Consider the following 22,572-nt stretch of genomic DNA (forward strand, 5'->3'; position numbering starts at 1 on the left):
TAAGACACAAAAGCCTGGATCCAACAGTACAGTGTCGATCTTCAGCTGAGTGGACTTGGCAAAGATCAAATGTGACCATCAGTGTGTCTGTCCAGTATTCCATGGTAAGTCCATAGCAGAAGAGACATAGAACCAAGCACCCTTTCCCTCCTTTGATGGCCTGCATGACTTTTCATTTGCTTCAGCAGCTTGGAAGGGTCCAACAAAGACTACTGTCTTCCATTACACAGCCTCAACTTGCACTCTTATTTCCTAGCCACAAAAGCTAGGACTGCTGGGTGGGTGGATGAGGGGAAAGTATTTGATCACACAATTAAAGACTGCTAATGCATGCATTTCGGGTGACTGAACTAAGACTTCACTAGCAGCCTCTAAGTGCTTAGTTTTACAGACAACATTCAGTTAACTTTTTTTAAATTAACAAGCTTCTAAACATTTTACGTCAACTGACAGAATGAATAGCTTACCATCTTCAGCACGAACCAGTGCTAAGAGGAGCAGACAGTTCAGGTGTCTTGTAACCAGAGAAAAACAGATGTCTAAGGTAAAATGAATCATATGCTAGAAATGCCTTATTTGCACCAGTGCTTCTAAAGGGAGTTTAAAAAACCACAGTACAATGTAAAACTCTACTTGTTAACTAGGCATTGTATAAACCATATCTTCTGTCACTGGTTACTTATACTAAAAATATTCTTAATCTTGTGCCCACTTGAACCCTTTTGCCTTACATCACCTGTGTCCCAGTCCTATCACATTTCCAACTCATTTTCCTTATCAAACTTGTCTGTTCTGTTCCTAATAAAATTACCACAAATACAAGCTTCTCTGCTAACCTAAAAACTAAATCACAATGGCAAGAGCTCTTCTTACAGAACTGGGGCCTCAGTGTGCAAAATTAATGTGATGCAGAAGCACTTTTATTTATTTTCTGGAAATAGATCTTTTGTGGAAAAGACTATAGAGTAGCATACAGAAGAAAAAATGTTGAGGATATGGACAATATTCAAAACCTGATAAAAAGCAGAACAGACTCCTGAAGCCTATTCCAAGAACAGAAAACAATATATGAAAATTCTATTATAGTAAGGTCAACATTTTTATTCATTCATTTCAACTTCTCCAACAGAGGTTAAAAAATAGATGACAAACATATCTAACTTACGTAGCAGGAAAAAATGCCTTAAACCAGATTACAAACGCCTAGTGATTATGGGTTGCAAGAGTAGCACAGCCTTTTTCTTTGTTATGGATTTACAAAGCTGTTTTAGAACTTAGTAAAACCTGAACAGTCAGCCAACTTTTTAATTTAGAACTATATGAAGAGAATAGCAGTCTAATTCTACTCTCAAACACAAAGCAGCAAGATGACAACTACAGCCTCATCTACCTGGTTAGAAGAGCGGGACAAATTTTATCTAAGAAACAATATAAAATACACATGCTCTTAACAGAGCAATAACTGTGCCTTTAAAGCAAACCCTTTTTTTTGTTATATGCATAAATTTAAAAAGATTACTTCACATTAATTTCATAAATTGTTATCAGTGAACTTATCTAGATTTTAAATATATCTGTAAAAGAAAAAAGTGATATTAAAACACTCCTAATAAGCAAAAATTCTACCTCAAACAATGGATGCATGCATTATTACTCTAGTTTTTCAAACTATAAACAATTAAGTATTAGCTGAAGACCCTACTTTAGGCCCTTTGGAGTTTTGCAGTTTATTAGATTTGTAATAAAATACAGCAAAAAATAATCCTGTTGCTAAGTATTTTTCCATCTTGCCGCTGCCACTTTTGCTGTACTGCCAAAAATTTCTTTTACTGTAGTGGAAAAAAAACAGGGTGACTCTTCCTCAGGAAGTACCACCATCTAGAAGATCTAGTGCCTTCCCAAGAACTTACTGCAAACAAAGTTGGTGTTCTGTCAGTGTCTGCTCTCACCAGGATTAATTTTGGATATTCTCCCTACCAAGCAATGTTCCTCAAGTCCAGTGACAAAGATACTATAAAACTAAAGAAGTATTCTTCTCAGAACAAGATTCCTGATGAGCAGCCATGTGCATTCCATGCTACAGTTCAATTGTTCTACCGTAACATATCCAGCTTAGTAGTTCCCTCCACACATTATTACTTTCCTGCAATTTAATGGAAGTTATCAGGATAGAAATTATGGGCAGGGAGCTGCCAGACTGCTTCTCGAATATGGATTAAAGGTAGGCTGTGGAAACAGATGAACTGGTAGTTTGGTGTCTGTATGATGGCTTAAGGGTAAGATTTTTCAATCCAGCACTAATACTAGAGTGCCATAGCCTTCGTGTCTTCTTTTTAATTAAGGGTCTATATCTGACTTCCCATATCTAGGACGTAATGGTCAGTGTATTCTCCAGCACCAGCCTAAACTAGGAAGGAAAAGGACAGTAAATTACAAAAAGCACTTTTTTAATTGAATGCTTTATTTTACAAGTGGGGCACTTAAGATACCACACTTCAACTGTGATGTCTGAAGTTGGACTTAACCTCAAAAGATCACCTTTTTCCACCAGAATTTTTTGTTTTCTTGTAAATCCATTTCAAATCACAATTAAGTTTATTTGTAAAATTATTTACTTCTCAACATATTTTAAAACATTTTTGACATTAAGTTTAAATGAAAAAATCAGATTAAAGCATATCAGTATTTCTATTATAAAGTTATGTTAAAGCACATTAGTCTGAAGTGGCAAGTACTTTCAAGGAAAATTTAAGAGTCTGGTTTAAACCTAATTTTTTTTTTTCTTATAAAATAATTATTTACTTACATAAGATTTTTTGGTATTTTTCTATTTCTCCAAACACAGAAACATTTTTAGTTAAGTCACAAACACAATGTTTGTTAACATGGTGCAATGGTAATACAGTCTTAATTTGGATCATTCTATAGAATCAGTAACTTACACTGTAAATATTTAAACATCAAAATAGTCTTCATTTCAATGATGCTAAGAGTTGAGAAACTAAGGTTAGTGGCTAAGTTCTCAGTATTTTACTGAAGAACAGTACATTGCATACACTCTAAAACAGTCTAAAGAGATTTACCCATTAAAACACAATAAAAAAGGTTAGAAGGAATATAAGCTACTCATGATTACACAACTACAACTTCATTGGAATAACCAAGACATGGTGGGACAGCCTGACAGCTGGAGTGCTACAAAGGATGAATATAATATTGGCTCTTCAGGAAAGACAAGTGGGAAGTGTCCTCTACATGTAGGAGCAGCTCAGACGTATGGAGGAGCTCTTCTTTACTGTGAGGGTGGTGAGGCACAAAACCAGGTTGCCCAGAGAAGCTGGGGATGCCCCATCCCTGCAGGTGCTCAAGGCCAGGCTGGATGGGGCTCCAAGCAACTTGATCTAGTGGAAGGTGTCCCAGCCCATGGCAGGAGGGTTGGAACTAGGTGATCTTTAAGGTCCTTTCCAACCCAACCCATTCTATGATTCTATTGGACAGACAAGAGGGTCGTTGAGAGCTGGTGAACCAGGGTAAGGATTTGTTATAGGCAACCCAACAGACATGAGGAAATGGGCAAAGCATACTTAAAGCAACTCTCAGCAGGTTTTGTATTACAGACCCTGGTTTTTACAGGACACTTAAAGGACACCCCAACATCTGTCGGAAGAACATCACAATGGGATGCAAGCAGTCAAGATTTCTGGAGAGCATCAGGGATACTGGATGAGTGATATATGGAGTTACACACAGCTGAGTCTGCTATTCACTAACAAGGAAGAATTGGTCAGGGACACAGAGGGGAAAAAATAATAATAATAATAAAAAAATAATCAATGGCAACCTTGGCTGTAGCAATCATGAAGTAGTGGAGTTCAAGATCTGAGGGAAGCAAGGAGTACAGACTGGTTTTTTAGGAGAGCAGATTTCAGTTTATTCAGTGAACTGGTCCACGGAAACCCATGTGAGAAAGTTCTAAATGACAAAGAGGTTAAGAAAGCTGACATGTTATTAATGTCAGCATATTAAAAGCACAAGAACAGTCCATCACAATACTCAGGAAAACATGTAGAAATATCAGACCAGCTTGGCTAGACAGTGAACTGACAACAGAGTTTCAATGCAAAAAAGGCTTTACACGGGATGGTAAAGAAGGGACAGGTTACAAAGAAATATCTAGAAACGTTGCCTGGGCATTTAGGGATGTTGTCAGGAAAGCCAAAACTCAGCTGGACTTGAGACTTACAAGGAATGTTAAAGTAGCTTCATCTGCTGCTTGTGTACTAATATGCTGAACAAAAGGCTGAAAAGGAGGGACCTTTGCTAAAGGCAGGAGAATTTGCAACACTGGACAGACATAAAACTGAGGTACTTGATGCTGCCTTTGGCTCAGCCTTCACCAACATGGTCTCCCAGGCCTCTGATTAGAGACAGTTTTCAGAGAACTGCCAGCTGGGGGTGGGAGGGCAAGTCATTGTGATCAGGAAGGTCCCTGACAAATGGAGAAAAGCAAACGTTTGCAAAAAAAGGCCAAAAAGACAGTTTTTTCCTTGAGAAAATAATGTGAAAAGTCTTCTAAGAAAACATTTCTGGGCATGTGAAGGATTAGGTGCTGGCTGGTAACTGTAAACACGGATTTATTATATATTTGTAAATTATGCCTAATTGATTTGTTTGTTACCTACACTAAAATGACTGGATGACTGGCTTTGCAGATCAGGAGAGAATGGTGGGTGCCATTTACCTTGACTGTAGTAAGGCTTTCAACACTGTCAGAAAATACCCTCAATGTACAAGTTTGGATGTTACAATCTGGATGGGTGGACAACTAGATGAGTTAAAAACTGGTTGGATGATCAGGCTCAGAAGGTATTAGATGTGTTGCACTGTATCTAGAGGCCAGTAACAAATGGACTACCATAGGGGCCAATCCTGGAAATTGGGTTTTTTCTTTTAAATATCTTTGCCAGTGACTCAGTGATAAAAATACATGCCCATCAAGTTTGCAGATGATACCGAATTGGTCATGGTATGGAATGGTCAATATGTTTGAGGGCAGAGCTGCCATGCAGAGATACCTAAACAGATGGGAGGAATAGGCTGACAGCAACCACATGAAATTCAACAGGACATGCAAAGTCTTGGAAAGGGATAACCCCTTGCAATGATACAGGCTGGGAAGCAGCTCTATGTAAAAAAACCCAAGAGTCTTGGTGCATGTTCAGCAAGCTAACCATGAACGAGGACTGTCCCTTGGCAGCAAAGGTCAACAGTACCCTTGGCTGCACCAACAGCAGCGTAGCCAGTAGTCTGAGGAACGTGATTATCCCTCTCTAATCAGCACTTGGACCAAATTTAGAATACTGCATCCAGTTTTGCTCCCCCCGCCCCCCAGTCCAGGAAAGACACTGATAAAACGGAGCAAGTACAACAAAGGGCTGCCAGGATGGTCAGGGAGACAGGCCCTGTGAGAAGCAAAAGGGAACAGCTTGTCCAGTCTGGAGAAGAGAAGGCTTCAGGGGGATCTAGTAACAGTTTTCTAATACCTAGAAGAAGAAAACCAATGAGATTGAGCCAGGCTGTTCATGTTGGCAGTTAGTGGAAGGAAAAGAGACATGAAGCATAAATTGAAACAAAAGAGGTGCTAACTGGATATAAGGGAGGGAAAAAAAAAACACACAAGGACACTCAAGCAGTGGAACAGGTTGTCAAGAGGGAGACTGAAAACCTCCAAGGATGGAGACTGCACAAAGCTTGACTGTATAAAGCCCCAGCTAACCTAGACTGACCCCAAAACTGAACTTCCTTTGAGCAGGATGTTGAACTAAAATCTTCCTGATGTTCCAACCTGAATTACTCTGTGATCCTAAGTTTAAGGAGTCATACAGCCAATGTCTTACACACATTTGCACACCTTCCAGCAACTTCAGAACACGAAACTCCAATGCTGTGTGAATGCTACCCAATTAACTCAAACATTCATCACAGGACTAGATAGTCTCATATGCTTTCTCTCCCAAAATGCTATTGCATATCCAGATGTAACCACAGTTTCACAAAGCCAACACGTAAGAAAGAGCATTTTCCACACAGATAATCAAGTCAAGCTGTATAGCTTCTACAATTGACTACAGAAGACTGCGCACAGACCTGAAATGAAGACCCACTCCAAAGCATCACAGTCACTCAAATGTGTTGAATGAGACAATACAGCTAACTTTAGACTTAAACAGCTACTAATGTGAGCTGTACAATAGTGTCACCTAGTGCTCAGTGCTTACAGCAAAGTCAGGGCCCAACTCAAGAACAGTATTTACTGTCCATATATACCAACTTTGCTACAAAATCGGGGGGGCCTTTTAAAGTATATGTATGTATATATAAACACACACACACCCCCTATATGAACCAACAAGTGCAGTAACCAATAAGACAAATCCCTTTTCATCATTCAATTTTAAGTCACACATGTTTTACAAACTTGAAAACAGATGTTCCAGAAATAAGTTCTTTCCAGATGCCAGAAGCATTGACTGGCCTAAAAGAGAAGGATTTCCAGGATGATGGATTAGTACTGACATTTTTAATTTATACCAACAGAAAAGAGTTTCCAGATCCTCAGGTGTGTAATAATCATCCACTTCACTGGCAAATACAACATTGATATGTTTCTTGTCAAGAAACAGGCACAAATAGAACATCCAGGCTCTCTATTTACTGCATAAACGTTGTTCAAGTCTTATATGTACAGAATCTGTAAATAGTTTTAGGGTTACAAGTCTTATGGCATCCCCAGACTGCAAGGAATGTTCATGATACTGATTCTTGAAAGATTAGTGATTTCTTCTAATCAAAAAACTGCAGAATGAGGAAAGACAAGCTTATCTATTTCAAAACCCAGAGATTTGTAAGAATGTTAGATCTGCTCAGTGAATACACCTTGAAACTACCAAAGTTCATTGTATCTTTCAATTTCTCCTGCTATCAGGTCTGCTCACACTTTGTGCCATATCTGAATCAAATCATTATCATTTCATTAGATTGCCACTCTATTTGATAGCTTTCCCTTCCCTCCTCTCATCTACTGTTCACTTAGTTAGCCAAATGACTTGAGGAAGAAAACCACATTTTTGCTGTTCTCCATAGACTAGCAGATACTTGGCTGCACCGTATTGCCATGTTCAAAAATTCTTAAGTGTGTCCCATCACTGTCCGACATCTTTGATTCAGTTTCTAGGTTTCCAAAGCAAAGGAACTTGACTTCAGTTGATGAAGAAAGCTTCTTTTCAACATGTATTTCGGAATGACACAGCAATTATTTGGCTACTTTGCATTTTATGCAAGTTCAAGTTTCATAAGATCTCCACTGTAACAAGATTTAACTGAAATAACAGACTTCTAATCATTAAGTAAACAACTAAAACCACTGCATTTTTCTTGTGGCATAGCAAATACTGAGACCTGTTTTTTGCAGCTTGGCAAATCTCTACATCAGAGAACCAGCAATACCACAGACAGGTTGTCCAGTTTGCTCTTAGATTTCCCAGCAGGCTTCTAAAGACCAAGCAACCAAATCTTTTGCTGCATTGTTGCTTTTTTCCCCCTCTGGTCTCTAGAGTGCAGTAGTAACAGAACTACAGAAGTTTCTTCTGTAAAACTGCATCTTCTGTAATTCGTAACAACTGTCACATCACAGGCAGGGCATATAGATAGTCCTCACGCATATGGCTTACCAGACACTTAAGAAAAATACATTTTTGTTTACTAATGTTTTGATCATAAGCTTTTTACTAGTCCTAAAATATTTCAGAACTTCAGCATACTAATGAAGACTCTTTCAGACCGCCAACTGCTTACTCTATTTCTGTAAGCACTGAGCTACTATATAGATACATACAGAAAAACAATAGTAGTATTTTACATCGTGAGGTTATAAAGCCCATACAGAATACAAAAGATCCTATAAACACCACAGTACAGCTAGCTTCCATTGTTGGTCAATGATACAACCAATGACACCTACATGTACACATGCAGTCTGATGAGCATGCCAGAATCTGACATTAACAAGATTTGTATCCCAGAATAAATGGGACAGCAGATACAGCACAGAAAGCAACAGAATAAACAGCTGAATGCTGAAAAGAATTTCCAAGCTCCAGGGAATTCTCCCAAGCAGAAACTACTAAGTTCCAGCAACTATCCCACTCTGATTTTTCTCACGTGCCTTGAACAGAAGGGTAATTAACAAGATGTATCATTTTACGTTATACTTTAATGAACTGTATATACCTGACAAAGCAGGATTTGCACCCTAAGTGGTAAGGTCATGCACATAAATCTTTTTTATCTCTCATTTTTATCAATGTACAGTGTCATATATGATTTAAATTTTAAAAAGCATACATTAGATGCAGAGTCAAAACTTTTTTTTAATTGCCACCACAGACAGCAAGTGTCTGGCATCCAGGATGTTGAAATGAAAGAACAAAGAAGCAAAATTAAAAAGTAAAACAAAAACTGCAAAACAACTTCAGAAATACTTCCCACTTCTAGCTTCAATGTAATCTGAATGGTAATTTACATAATGCTTATGGTTTGCTTACAACATTTTGTTTTGAACTGTGTCGATTAGACTCAATTCAAACTAAAAAAAGGCTCTTTAGTATCAAGGACAGAACTATTACAGCTGATTTGCTACAGTTTTGTATAGAAAAATTACTGATTATAAATGAAAAAAATTACTAACTTCTATAATGCTTAAGAAAATTGCTCTTCTCTCTGTACTAATGCCAGCACTTACCAATTCAAATTCCTGTGTTACATTTACACTTCTCTCTAATTTCATGTTTATAAGCTTGCCCAAAAACTAATCTCAGGTCTTCAAAAACATTCAAAATCAGTGACTTCCCTAGACCCTTACTTAGAAATAATTCTTATGCTTCGCTTATGTAGTTGAGAAGAGAAAAGAAAGGCTAAATAACCAAAGTTGCCATTTGTCAGCAGCAATAAAAACTCCTTTATATAAGGGTAGATCCAACAAAATGACAAAAAGGAAGTATTCAATGAGCACAAAGTAAAGCACGTATCAGTTTATGTACTTACCAGACTCACAGGACTGAAATCTTTGGAAGTTCATTTACAAGTAGGGAACTAACCAAATAGCCATACATACATTGATTTGATAGAAATTTAATAGAAAGAATAACCTCAAAAATTTCTAAGCTTACAAAATATAAATATTTGAATAACAGCTGGGGTAATAAGGCTTAAGGTGTAAACATTTACTCTGAAGTATTAAATCATCAGATTTTCTTTTGTTCCTTTTCCTCCAGACACATGCACAAGAAAAAAAATAACCAAAAGCAGGTGCTCAGCAAGACAATAATATAACATTGGGGATTACCTTGGATTTAAGATTTCACCAACAATGTCTTGCAGCTTGTCAATAAAATTAACAAGATTTGAAAGCCCCTTTACATGGACTCTTAAAGGATCAAATAATGAAGATTTACAGCCTCTTCCTCCAAGTTCTACGGTTCGGATAAAAGATGTTGCCATCTATTAGGAGAAATATTCAGAGATATGAAACTGTAGACATACATGAAATGTACGCATGTTGAAGTGAACCTGTCCTACAGATTTTCAAAGTGTGTAACAGCTGGTTGATAGCAGAAATAATTTAACTGGAATCAATCAAGAATAAGTCTTAATGGCAAGCTTTGTAGATCTTATGATAAATATTTGCAAGATCAATACTTTAATAGTGCAGCAGTATAAAAAAACCATACAAGTCAAAGCAAAAATGACCCGGCTAATCTGATATCTAGATTGGCCTTTTAACAGCTTAAAAAAATGTTAACATAACATTTTATACAGTTTATATAATTTTTTCATTGTTGCTGCTGTTTAAATGCTTGTACTGACCTCAAAAACTAGTCTTGGAGTCAGAGGACTGTCTGTGACCCAAGAACAATTTTAACATAAGTATGTAAAAGTTGACATCAGTAGTGTATCTGTTTTCAGAGATGCAAATGAAAATAACGTATATTCAAAGCTTCTGAAAAAATACAACAGTTAAGGCTTCTATCATCACAGGTACCCAATTTGGAAAGTCTCCATATGTTTTTAAATGCTATAAAGACACTGAAAACAAGAGATGTCCCAAAGCAGTACCAAAACCTTAAATGACAACCCCTCAAACTTTAAGGCAACAGTCAGAATAAAAAGCTTAGTAGTTCTTCAGAATGGTGAAAGATAACAATCCAATATGCTTAACACAGATTCAGTAATATTAATTCTACATAGAAGTTTTAATTTCAGACTTTACAGCTAATCATAAAGCTTGTAGGACTGGAAAGAGTACAATGGGATTACTCTAGCAAAGAATGTATACCTGTCAGTATCCCTGCCTTTTTGTTAAAGATTACCTGTGGATGAAGTACAGTTCATAGGACCCTGCCTTCCCAATGGGAAATATACTAGCTTTGCAAGATTTCTACAAAACACAGATGCCAGAAAAGAAGACTTCTTTACATGGTAGAGAAGTTTTCCCTCTGGCAACTCTGAGGAAGAAGTAATAAATCCAGTCCAAACACATACTTTTTTTTTTTTTTTTTTTTTTTTTTTTTTACACAATGTTAACAGAACATTAGGAGCTAAAATAATTAATCCTGGAACTGAGATTTCATAAATTTTCCACATTTATTCAACCATAAAAATCTGAGAATGCAGCTTCTTCAGTGACTTTTACATACCCATACTGCTTTTCCTTGGTCTGCTGTTGTCTGGACTGAGGCCACTGTGCATGCAAAATTTGATTATTTAGAATATGAGGGACTATAGTGGTTCTTTGGAGAAAGAATTCTTACTTATCTTATCCCAAGTATTTTTGAGATGGCTCTGTGTTGATTATAACTACTGTAAGCATAAATGCACCTCACATACCAAACCAGATTCTTTAACCTCTGTGAGCACTGCACATTAATGCTGTAAGCTTCTTATATTCCCATACAAGGGCATTGAGGGAAGAGTATACCACTGTCTTGAGGGTGTTTTTTCCAGCTCTGTGCCTTTCAGAATAAAATGAGCAGGACTCTCCCATATCAATGACATTTTGAAGAGTATTTCAAGGCTGATCAAGCTGCAAATGACTGGAAAGTATTACCCTCCCCGAATTCTGAGTGAAAGCTGAAAAAACTGCAATACCGCCCTTTTAAACCTTGGCCTCTTTTTTAGTGAGCATGTCAAGGCAGGGTTTTGTCACCAGGTTGCTCTCAGAGCAATTTGTAGACAGAAATCCTTCAGATTCTAGACATCTCAAGTTTAACAAATGCACAGAAAAATGCTGGTTTACTATTTAACAAAAATACTTACACCACTTTAAAACTTAATCAGATTGTAATGCATTGTTAATGGCTTGGCTTTCTTATTGTTAATACTGCTTTGTGATGTTTGTTTAACTCAGCCTCATTGCTATATTGGGTTTGCATGGTGAGGTTTTGCTAGCAGGGGGGCTACAGGGGTGGCTTCTAGGGGAACCTTCTAGCAGCCTCTTACATCTGGCAGAGCCAATGCCAATTGGTTCCAAAATGGACCCACTTCTGGCCAAGGCCAAGTCCATCAGCAACACTGGTTAGCACCTCTGTGATAACATTTTTAAGAAAGGCAAAAAAGCCCAAAAAAGCTGCACAACTGCAGCTGGAGAGGAGAGTGAGAATACATGAGAGGAACAACTCTGCAGACACCAGGGTCAGTGAAGGAGGAGGGCAAGAGATGCTCCAGGCACCAGAGCAAAGATTCCCCTGCAGCCCTTAGTGAAGGCCACGGTGAGGCAGCTGTGCCCCTGCAGCCCCACAGAGGTTAACAGTGAAACCGATATCCACCTGCAGCCTGTGGAAGACCCCACACCAGAGCAGACAGATGCCTGAAAGAGGCTGTGACCCCATGGGAAGCCCACACTGGAGCAGGCTTCTGGCAGAACCTGTGGCCCTGTAGAGAGAAAAGCCCACAGTGGAGCAGTCTGTTCCTGGAGGACTGTACCTCATGGAAGGGCCCCACGCCGGAGCAGTTTGTGGAGAACTGCAGCCTGTGGGAAGGACTCACACTGGAGAGGTTCAGGGAAGACTGCCTCCTGTGGAAGGGACTCTATGCTGGAGCCAGGTAAGAGTGTGAGGAGTTCTCCCCCCAAGGAGGAAGGAGCAGCAAAATGAACATGTGATGAACAGACTGCAACCATTGTTCTCCATCCCCCTGTGCCACTTTGCAAGGAGGAGGTAGAGAAAACTGGAAGTGAAGTTAAGCTGGGGAAGAAGGGTATGGTGGAAGGGAAGGTGTTTTAAGATTTGGTTTTATTTCTCATTATCCTACTCTGATTTGATTGGTAATAAATTAAATTATTTCCCCCCCCCCCCCCCGAAGTTGAGTCTTTTTTGCCTGTGACAGTAATTGGTGGATGATCTCTCTCTGTCCCCATTTCAACACATGAGCTTTTCTTTATATTTTCTTTCCCCTGTCCAGCTGAGGAGGGGAGTGATAGCATGGCTTTGGTGGGCATCTGGTGTCCAGCCAGGGTCAACTCACCAGGACTGATTTCAGAGATATTTGGTCTAATGCCATCTTTTCCTTCCTTTGCCTTTTTTCTTTGATATGAATATTCATGACCTCACTTCACACTGTCTACCAGGACTTCAAAATTTTAAAAGCAATAATAAAACCCCCATATATTTTTTTTAAGAAAGCTGAACTTTTTCAGGATTTCAGTCACTGTTTGGTATGAACAGTCTTGATGCCTGTTTTTATGATATCATGTTTTAGAGCTCTAGAGGTACTCATGCACACAGTTGTTCCTCTGTGCATCATTAGATCTCATGACCAAGCCAGCACCCGTTTCTTCACACAGATTCTCTGTTGTCTCTTTTTAACCTAGGAATCACATTTACGGTGGTATTTGACTTGGCTTGCAAACGTCAGCCTTGCACATGAGATTAAAGCAACATTTTGTGTTTATAGATCTATTACATTGCCCCTGGTCTACAGCAAGTTTCATTCGATACACTGTTATGGTTCAACCCCAGCCAGCAACTAAGTATCATGAAGCAGCTCATTCAATCCTCCCACCCTGGTGGGGTGGGGAGGTGAATCAGAAAAAGGTAAAACCCATGGGTTGAGATAAGATAAGACAAGTTTAATAATTGAAATGAAGTAAAATATTATTATTATAGTAATAAAAAGGAAAGAGGGAGATATAAGAATAAAACTCAAGAAAAATAATTGCTGCACAATACAACTGCTCACCACCCACTGACGGATGCCCAGCCAGTCCCTGAGCAGCTATCAGCCCCTCCCAGCCAACTCCCCCCAGTTTATATATTGAGCATGACATCCTGTGGTATGGAATATCTCTGTGGCTAGTTTGGGTCAGCTGGATTCTGCTCCCCCCAGCTTCTTGTGCACCTCCTCACTGGCAGAGCATGGGAAACCGAGAAGTCCTTGACTTAAAAGTAAGCACTATTCAGCAATAACTAAAACATCAGTGTGTTATCAACATTATTCTCATAGTAAATCCAAAACACAGAACTGTGCCAGCTACTGGGAAAAAAAAAATAACTCTATCCCAGACAAAACCAGGACATACACTTACCAAGAAAATAGACATTTCGCTCTTCTGTGAGGCATGTTTTAGGTTAGTGAAGGCATCTCTACCAAGTCCTCTGTCAGGAACATTTAAAATACGAGCCAATGCCAGATCATCCTTAGAATTCACCAGCAAGCTTAAATATGAACAAACACACTTCTTTGCTAGGCCTGTCACCTGTATAAGAAAGCATCACACAAATTGGTCATCCTGCTGCTGAATTATGGTGGGGTTTTTTAAATATATTTAGGTATGTACTGACATGATTTTTGGAAAGAGTAAGAATTTCACCTTGCATAATTTCAAAATGTTACTTCATGTATGGGGATTCTGGAAGCATTGACAAAAGCAGGTATGATTACTATGTTAAAGTTACATATAGTGTGCTTGAATATTCACAAAATATTTGAGGGTTGGATCTCTAGCTATTAAAATTGGCTATCAATTTCCATTTGGACACCTCTTCAGATATTCCTTTTCTATCCCAAGGTAAAATACTAGCACCATTAAACCACATAAGGATTTGTCATTAACCTCAAATAGGCTAATATTTTAAACAACTTGCCAGCTCTGCAGAAGATTCAGTAATTTTTGCCTTGGCTCCCAGGGGATGTCAATCACAGAAACTCCACTGATTGAGTTTGGACATAAATTGTGGCCTAGATCCACCCACATAACCAAAACATAACATTGTATGCTTATATTGCAGCACTGTTCTGGACCCTGTAAGAACAACGGTCCCAGAACTGAAGAATTTACAGTTTTGTCACAAGCAAAGAAAAGATGAAGAAAAGGCCATGAACAAAAGGAAAGATAATGAGAAGACCTATTTTTTCTATGGAATTTCCTCCTTATTCAACAGGATGTATACAACAAAAATCTAGGCAGTAAACAAACCAAACATATATGTGTGACAGTGAAAAGATAGACAAGAGAAGGAAAAAAAAGGAAGGAGTATTTTTACTACACAAGTCAGAGCAGCAAGAAAGCCATTATGTTAGTGGTAGAAGAAGTACTATCTAGGGGAGAACCTCAGTTCAGAAAATATTTTCTTGTTCAGAAATATTTTGAATTGTACCCACATATTGAATTGAAATTGCCACTTATGAGAAAAGCAAGTTTGGAAATTAACTAAAGTGCCAGCATTTTAAGCGTTGTTATAGAGTATTCTGAGATTCTTGTTTTAAGGGTTGAAAGGGTAAAAGGAAAAAATCCAGTATTCCAGAAAGTTCTCAAGTCCTCTACTATGACAGACAAACTTTGTTTCCTTTGCTACAGCTAACACTGCAGTGGGTATTCAGATTTCTTCTGTAAGGGAGAATGAGCTAACAAAGTGAAATCAAAGAAGTTTACTTCACCTACAACTTTACTTTGTAGCATTGGGCAAATCATTTAACTCTTAGTCAAGACAATGTTTTATTGATGGTGTACTTGTAGAAAAATTTATTCCCTGGTGATTCAAGGCAGATTAAGTCTACAGCAAATGCCTGCTTCACAGAAGGACTGTCTTCAATATATATGGAACATTACAAAAGAGATAGAAATAATTTTTACCTTCACATTCTCCTGGCCCTGTCTGTTGACCGGTGTGGGAGGAGTAGAAGGAACAGAAACATTATTTTCTTGTGCATTCTGTATGCCAGAAATAAATTCCAACAGTTGAGCCTGTAGTAAAAAGATCAGAATAAACTTAAATATGAAGATGACTAGAAAGCAAAAGTAGTATTACAACCAGGTGAAACTACGTCACTGCCAGTTTACTACTGTTTTGAGTTAACACAGACCTCATGACCTACTTTTGGTTTACAGTCTTTAGCAGAGAAATGAGGTGTAAGGGTCAAACTATCTTAGAAAAGGTATCTCAAACAATTACCTAATACACTCAAACTAAAAGTGGCTGCTTATGTTTTGGAGAACTTCTAATATGTTCTACCATGTTCAGGGAGAGCTCTTTAACCTACCAGAGTTCTCTACCTTCCCTATGAAAACAGGAAGAAAAGAAACCCCAAAATCGCAGTTTCCATGCCTTTCTCCTGTGCTTCAGTTCTCCTTGTAATCTTTTTTTGTGTTTAATAATCACATGAGTGTTTTGCATGTAGGTTCTCTGAACCTTTAAGGAAGTAGACAAGCTGGTTACAAGCATACTTGTCACAGAATCATACAATAATTTAGGTTAAAAGGGACCTATAGGGATCACCTAGTACAAACCCATGCTTGAAGCAGGACCAGTTTGACCAGGTTGCTCAGTGACATGTTGAGTGAGCTAAGTTTTTAATATCTCCAAAGACGAGATTCCATATGTTCTCTGGGCAACCTGTTAGTGATATTTGACCACTTTTTCATGGAGAAAGCTATTCTTACTAGGCCTGGAAGGTAAACAGTTTTAATCATGCTGTAACTAATAACTCATGGTACATTCATAATATACCTCAGTCCAATTAATGTTCAGTAACTGGCATATCTTCCCTCATATTAAAATTGCCATCTAATTAAACATATATCAAATGAAGAAGATTAAATAAACATAATTTAAGTCTGCAATGCTGAGAGCAGGCAGTAAAAGCAGACAACTACTCTCTAATTCTCATTACAAACTAGAAGTATATGCATCTAAATCCAACATTCATTAACTTTTTCAGTATCAATATCCTCTGTCCTTTGACTTTTCTATGCTCTAGAAGCACAGGATCAAATAAAATCATGCGGAATGTTTGTTTTTCAAACTTGTCTTAATTGCTACTTACATATATTTTTATTCAATAACAGAGATTAATCAAATTCATTTTTCATACTTTTATTAGAGTAAGAGTGGAATACACACAAAAACTTCTCTAGAGTATAGCCTCACATGCAGTGTCATAAGAACATCTGAAGATGCAATAAACTGCAATAGTACTGCAGACTGGCTGAAGTGGAATCTTTTCTGGTTTCTGGAAAAATCTAAAATGGAACTATATGTAGTATAGGGTAGTTTCTGCTGTTAAGTGAGTGGTATTTTTAAGGTGATGATCATCAAAAATATTTTGACTGCATATCAACATACAACCAAAACTCCATGACACATGTTAATCACTAAGCTTTGTTCCAGTCTTACCAAATCTCTACAGTTCATTTTTCAGTTCCATTTCTGGCAAAGTGTGATATACTTATAGAAGAGCTGTGGGACCCACCCATTTAGCAGGAAAACAGAAAGAAATAATTTTGAGTAAATTTAAGATCTCTTTAAAAGATTTAGTAATTTAAAGTCATTGCTTCCCCAATAGAAGAGCAAAGTAACTTGTGAATAATTCGGAGCTCCTGCTTATATTTAGAAGTGTCATAAATCCGTAACTGGAATCAAAATTATGTCAGAACAATATAAGAGATCAAGCAAACAAAATACTTACAGGGGCTATGCTTTCATCTTCAGATACAAGTCCAAGACCACAGCATTTCTGACATATGTCTATTAGATCTAACATATTGCTTCTTTCTAAGAAGGCATGATAGGCTTTTTTTACGTCAGCATAATTTTCAGGTTCTTTCATGTTTTTGTATGATAATCCCAGTTTGTCATGTAAAAAATACTTCCAAGTTTCCAACACGTCACTAAGTGATACTGTGAAATCTCCATGGTGCTAATAAAACAGAAAAATGCAAAAATAGTATTGGTTATAAATAAAAAAGTATTCAGCATAGGTTTAAAACTAACTTTTAAAAAAGATGCATTTCAAAAAATAAACCTCTTACAACCTAAATATTTATTATAAACAAAGTCTTACTTGAAGTTCTTCCAGTGCTTTGCCTTTACAGTTGAGTATTGTTACATGCAGTATTTGTTCCTGATACCAGGTATGTACCTTGAACTTCACTCATAAGAAAAAACATTGACTTTTTTACAGGACTGCGGCTTACATAAAGTTATTTGCAGAAATAGTTTTCAGTGTGGCAGGCATTTACATCCCAAAGGCAGTAGATATAGCTCTATTACCTTGCTTCAAGCAGTCATCTGGGAAAATACATGCTATGTCAAAAAAAAAAAACCAAACCTGCTTTTCCTTTGTTAGTATAGTTATACTTTATCATAACATTGATAGTGTTACTAACAAATACATTAAAACAATGCACACCTACCCATTACTAGGACCTTGACTAATGTTAACTGTACAGTATAGGCCAGAATCTTATACCCAGCTTCTGGCCCACTCTCCCTGTCAAAATTATTAGATTACATTCCATGTACCCCTCTGCCTTCTCCCCAACCTCCAAAATGGAAAAAAAAAAAGTTTTACAGTTTATCAGAAATTTATCAAGAATTAGAGATTAACAAAGAGTTAAATTAAAAGAGCAGATAAAGGGGGTACATGACAACAAATACATGGGTAGCAAAAAAACCTAAGCATTTTCTTTGCAACTGGAGAACCTTTTCCTATTCTAGGCAAAAAAAAAGAAAATTAAAATTTATCACAAACTTAAGAGGCTTGTAACACAGTTAAAGTCCCTCTTTTCTTTCCAACTCTTGAGAGGAATGCTCTGTTGACCTTTGGTGGACAGAAGCAGAAAATGTATAAAACTAATGACTAAAGGTTTAATTTACATACTAGTTCATAATTTTTTTCAAAAGATTTACAGTGGGGGCATCTGCTATTGCTACACTTTTAGGCAGAGGTTTATTAAGTAATCATGCCTAACTAGTTAGAAGAGTGAAGCAATAAGCTTGCAGTTTTCTTGTGCAGTTCTAAACTAAAGGGTAAAAAAAGAATAAGCTTTTCTTTAAAAGTTATCTCTACATGGGAGAACAGAAGAGACTAAGAAAAAGAGAATGTATGCAGTCCATAATGCTACATGGCATCTCATTTATGAGGGAGAAGTAACTAAAGAACCATAGGTTTTAACAAAACTGGCATGGCTGAAGTTTATAAGTATGGCAGCAGGGCACGAATGGCAAACAAAAAGGTGAAAGCATCACCACAGATACGAACAGACAGTGGAATTCAAATTCAGAGGAATTTAAAAAACAAGCCAAGTAAGCAACAAAGCCTTGTTACTTGAGTCACAGATCAAGTGATGTTACTGAATGCAAGGCAGCTAACCATCCAGTTGTATCAGTAAAACTAGAGGAGAGAGCAGTTACTGCTGAACTCTTGAGCAAGAAATAATTAGGTACAATACATAGCCCTATAGCAAAGTATTGTTATTTTTTAAAGCAAGTGATTCACGCTTGCGAGGAAGGGGTGGAGGGAATCAGCTCACTGAGCATCAGAGGTTTTAAGTCTTCCAGTTCAGCACAGGTGTAACAAGGAACTGCAAGAAACCTGAGCCTGTCTCTTGTGGCTGCCAACAAAGGAGATGAGTGTATTGTCAGTGGTCAAAGACTGCAACACTGAAGAAGCCAGAAAAATCAGTTTCAATCTGTGTAAACCAAGCTATGCACAGGAAGAATTCCATTAAGATGCAACTTATATAAGTGAAAATACATGCTAACATAGAATTCTGCTACTGATTAGATTGAGCTAAAGACTGCAGAGACAAAACACAGTGTCTGGGATGCAGGATTACATACATATTCCTGGCCTCTGCAATTCAGAATCTGGTCCTTTATTCAATTGTTAACCTGTTTTTTTATCTCTTGACCACTGCCCCTGGACTTGCACTACTGTACTGTTCTCTGCCTTGCCAAAATTCGGCCTAAGAGATGCTGATCTCCCTTACACACCCATACCTCATTATATCCTGTGCCTATTTTCGCCTTGCTCCCAAATCTTGATGTCTTACTCAACATCCACCACAATCTGTTTTCTCATAGCCATGTTTATTGCAGTCCTTTCCATACTACCATACTCTAAAACCTCCAAGTGTCAACTTGCCCACCACCACTTCCTCTTTCTCCTGTAATCTTGCAGTTTCCTTACTACTTGCTCTTACCTCTCCTCTGAAACAGAGCAAGGTCTTAAAAAGATTAGTCAGAATGAGCTTGGTACAATGCTCTGGGTGATGCTCTGTTTGTGTTGAGTAAAGAATGTACTCTGAAAAGTACTCTGAATAAGGAAAGGTTCCACTAACAAAATTAAAGGAATGTACCACTGATGATAAAGGAACGTGCTCTGAATAATTAGAAAAGATAAGGTGGGCACCTGAAAGAGATAAGGAGACCATGAGTCAGGAAATTGTTGAACAAAGGAAGTTGAAAGGCTTAGTCTACCTAGATCCCACTTATGAATAGAATGATTACGTGTCAAAATCAAATGAATATGTATGTAAAGATGTTGTAACCTCTCACAAACTTTTTAAAATACCTAACTTTTCACTGAAAACTTTGGAGCTAGTTTGTCCAATGTGAATTGGCTAGCTCCCCAATTTGGCACGAAATAAATACCTTTGCTGCTTAAAGACAAAATCCGTCTCTGAGCAGTTACTCTGCTGTTTTGGCATCATTTCACAACTACTATTTTTGTCCACACTCAGCTCTGATCTACAGACTAGTCCCTACTTCGTACCCTTACTTTTTCAGCTAAGGTCCTTCTATTTGAGTTAGACCTCAGAACACATGCAACAAGTAATTTTGCATCTGTAGCAAATTTTCCAGTTTTCACTAAGGAAACTGAGTTCATGCTACTGGTACCTAAAGCATATGACAGAAAAAAAAAAAAAAAAAAAAAAAAAAAAAAAAGAGCTGTATTATACAGTCATGTAACATGACATAAATGTCCTGCGACTGAGTGACAAGCTTTGCTTTGCTACATCAATAATGGCAGATAACTCCCATCTAGCCCAAAGGTTTTATTTCATGTTTTAACATTAAGCGACTTTAATCTGCATAAAAGTGATTACTTACTAACACCATTAGCAACTGAATACAAAACTAAATACGCAAACAGGTCAGCAGCAATTGTAATAATTTAAGTTGTTCCAGCCCAAAAGATCCCTCCTTAGGGTTCTAGCATACTTAGCACAACTTTCCCAATAGACCTGGTTAAATATACAATTCCAAAGTCCTGAAAGTCAACTCCTTCAATATTGCCTAAGCAGAGAACTAGGAGTGAAAATGAAAGAGTACTCACAGATATTATTTTTAGAGCACTTTTTTGCCTTCTAGTTTGTGCATGGGCTACAATAATTCAGCACTATGAACTTGCCTGCTATCCCACAGATTACCACAATATTAAAATGGCATACATGTTTTCTGAAAAGCACTTATTTTCCATTTCAGACCTCAAAAAATTAAACATGTAATCATATTATAATCCAATTTAAACATACCAAAACAGCTGTAGGTTGAATAAAAAAGAAGATTAAAAAGTTTTCTCACTTTGTTTTGAAACAAAATTCTCCAGAACTACCAAGTTAAAGTACAACTTCAATATGATATCTAATAAATCAAAACCTTTCCTCATCAGACCAAGGACCTGCAGAAATTCACAAAATTTATACTAGTGCTGCAAAAATATTTTAAATCCAAATAAAACCGCACTCCAGATATTAACCTTCATGATCAAGTGCTCACTATGACAGTGTATTCCATTAATTATAGAGTCAATTTGTCAAGAATCTCTGGTTTTAAAATTAATTTTAAAAAATATTGGTGTTTCAGTAAGCATGTACCAACTAGCTAATACCTTAAGGAAGTTAAAAAAGTTCCATACTTTCATTCCATGATGTTGTAAGTATTGTGTTTCATAGGCATAGAAACAATGAAGTATTATGAAGCACTTTCACTTCTTGTTAGTGCAGTATTCTCAGTTTCCTTGGACTCTTGCCTTAGAAAGTCTGAAATCCAGCAGCAACATTTAATGCCTACAGACAACATATTTTAGTATTTTGTAAGTATTGCAAGCTTTCTAGGGCTAACTACACAGCCAAGCAGCTTCCATTTTGACAGAAAATTGTTTTAAAAAACATGAAGTCACGTGTGTGTCAGCAATATCACATTCTTTCCTGCCCTTCTCAAACAAATGGTCTCTGCCCATTTTTGGAATATGTGTGTTCAAGACTGCCATGCTTAACCTCCACAGAAGTGTTGTCTCTAGTTCTATTATTTTCAGGCATACTCCTCAAATGCAGTATTGTTGTCTGGTATTGCCCTCAAGCTGTGTGATTCTGCAGTCTTGTCACTTCTGGTCCTACTGAGTCTTGCTTGCTTCTGTACACTTTCACACAAGACATAAGTTCCCAAACCGTGGTATATAAAGCACACTAAAGTATTTTAAAGCAGCATTTTTAGTAAGTTTCCCACTCCAGTGAACGCCGATAGTGCCATGCACAGATTTAGAAGGTGGTTCATACATGTGCAAGTGAATAGACATATGCATCTAATATTTATTATATTGCAATCTGCCAGAAGCAAAGCCAGTGAAGATACAGGCCAATATCCCAAGCTTGGAGAAATGCCAGTATACCTTGCATGGATAATTGTTTGGGACTGAACACCTTTTTTTGGGGGGGCAGGGGCAAGCAACACTGTGGGGTGTCAAGGGGAAAAGTACCAGGATCAAAGAGAGTAGAAGTATGCTCAGTTTAAGGAGGTCTGGAGAGCTACAGTAGGGTGAGTAGAAGAGTTAGTAGTTGCAACAATAAGATCCTGAAACAGACAAAGTAAGAACTGTACTCATCCAAGCAACAAACTCCTACTTTCTAAAGTTAACACTATCAACTATAGCAGTAATAAAAACAAGACAGAAAATGTAGCACACTCTTGGTTAAAAAAACAAAACAAAAGAGCCCTACACCACATTCTTGCTTCCCCTTCCACCCCTCAAAACAGAAGCATGTAATACTATAGAGAAGAAAGGGAGGCGGGGAGAAGAGGAAGCCTTATCAAAAAACTAAAGAGGGTGCCTCAAGATTTAAGTAGCAACAGTTTAACACAGTTAAAACTACTCCAGCTGTTAAGCAACCCAAAAACACTAGAAACAGTAACTACTAATGCTTTGGTTACACAGGGTATAGGGAAAGACAGCAGA

General features: G+C 37.6%; 1 protein-coding gene across 4 annotated transcripts in view; it reads right to left on the reverse strand.

Moving 5' to 3' along the window:
- The window catches only part of PARPBP (PARP1 binding protein), a 61,600-nt gene that overhangs the window by 32,735 nt on the left and 6,293 nt on the right, over positions 1–22,572 (reverse strand). For 3 of the 4 annotated variants that reach the window (XM_055807507.1, XM_055807506.1, XM_055807508.1), the window contains exons 3-6: positions 17,020–17,250; positions 15,188–15,298; positions 13,640–13,810; positions 9,404–9,558 (exon numbers count right to left, since the gene is read on the reverse strand). In XM_055807507.1, coding sequence (XP_055663482.1) covers positions 9,404–9,558; positions 13,640–13,810; positions 15,188–15,298; positions 17,020–17,250 — 668 coding nt within the window. Of the gene's footprint in view, positions 1–1,767; positions 2,403–9,403; positions 9,559–13,639; positions 13,811–15,187; positions 15,299–17,019; positions 17,251–22,572 lie in introns of those variants that run through there. The other variant, XM_055807509.1, reaches the window with a different exon arrangement.

The sequence above is a fragment of the Falco peregrinus genome, chromosome 6 (assembly GCF_023634155.1).
Source record: "Falco peregrinus isolate bFalPer1 chromosome 6, bFalPer1.pri, whole genome shotgun sequence".
NCBI lineage: Eukaryota > Metazoa > Chordata > Aves > Falconiformes > Falconidae > Falco > Falco peregrinus.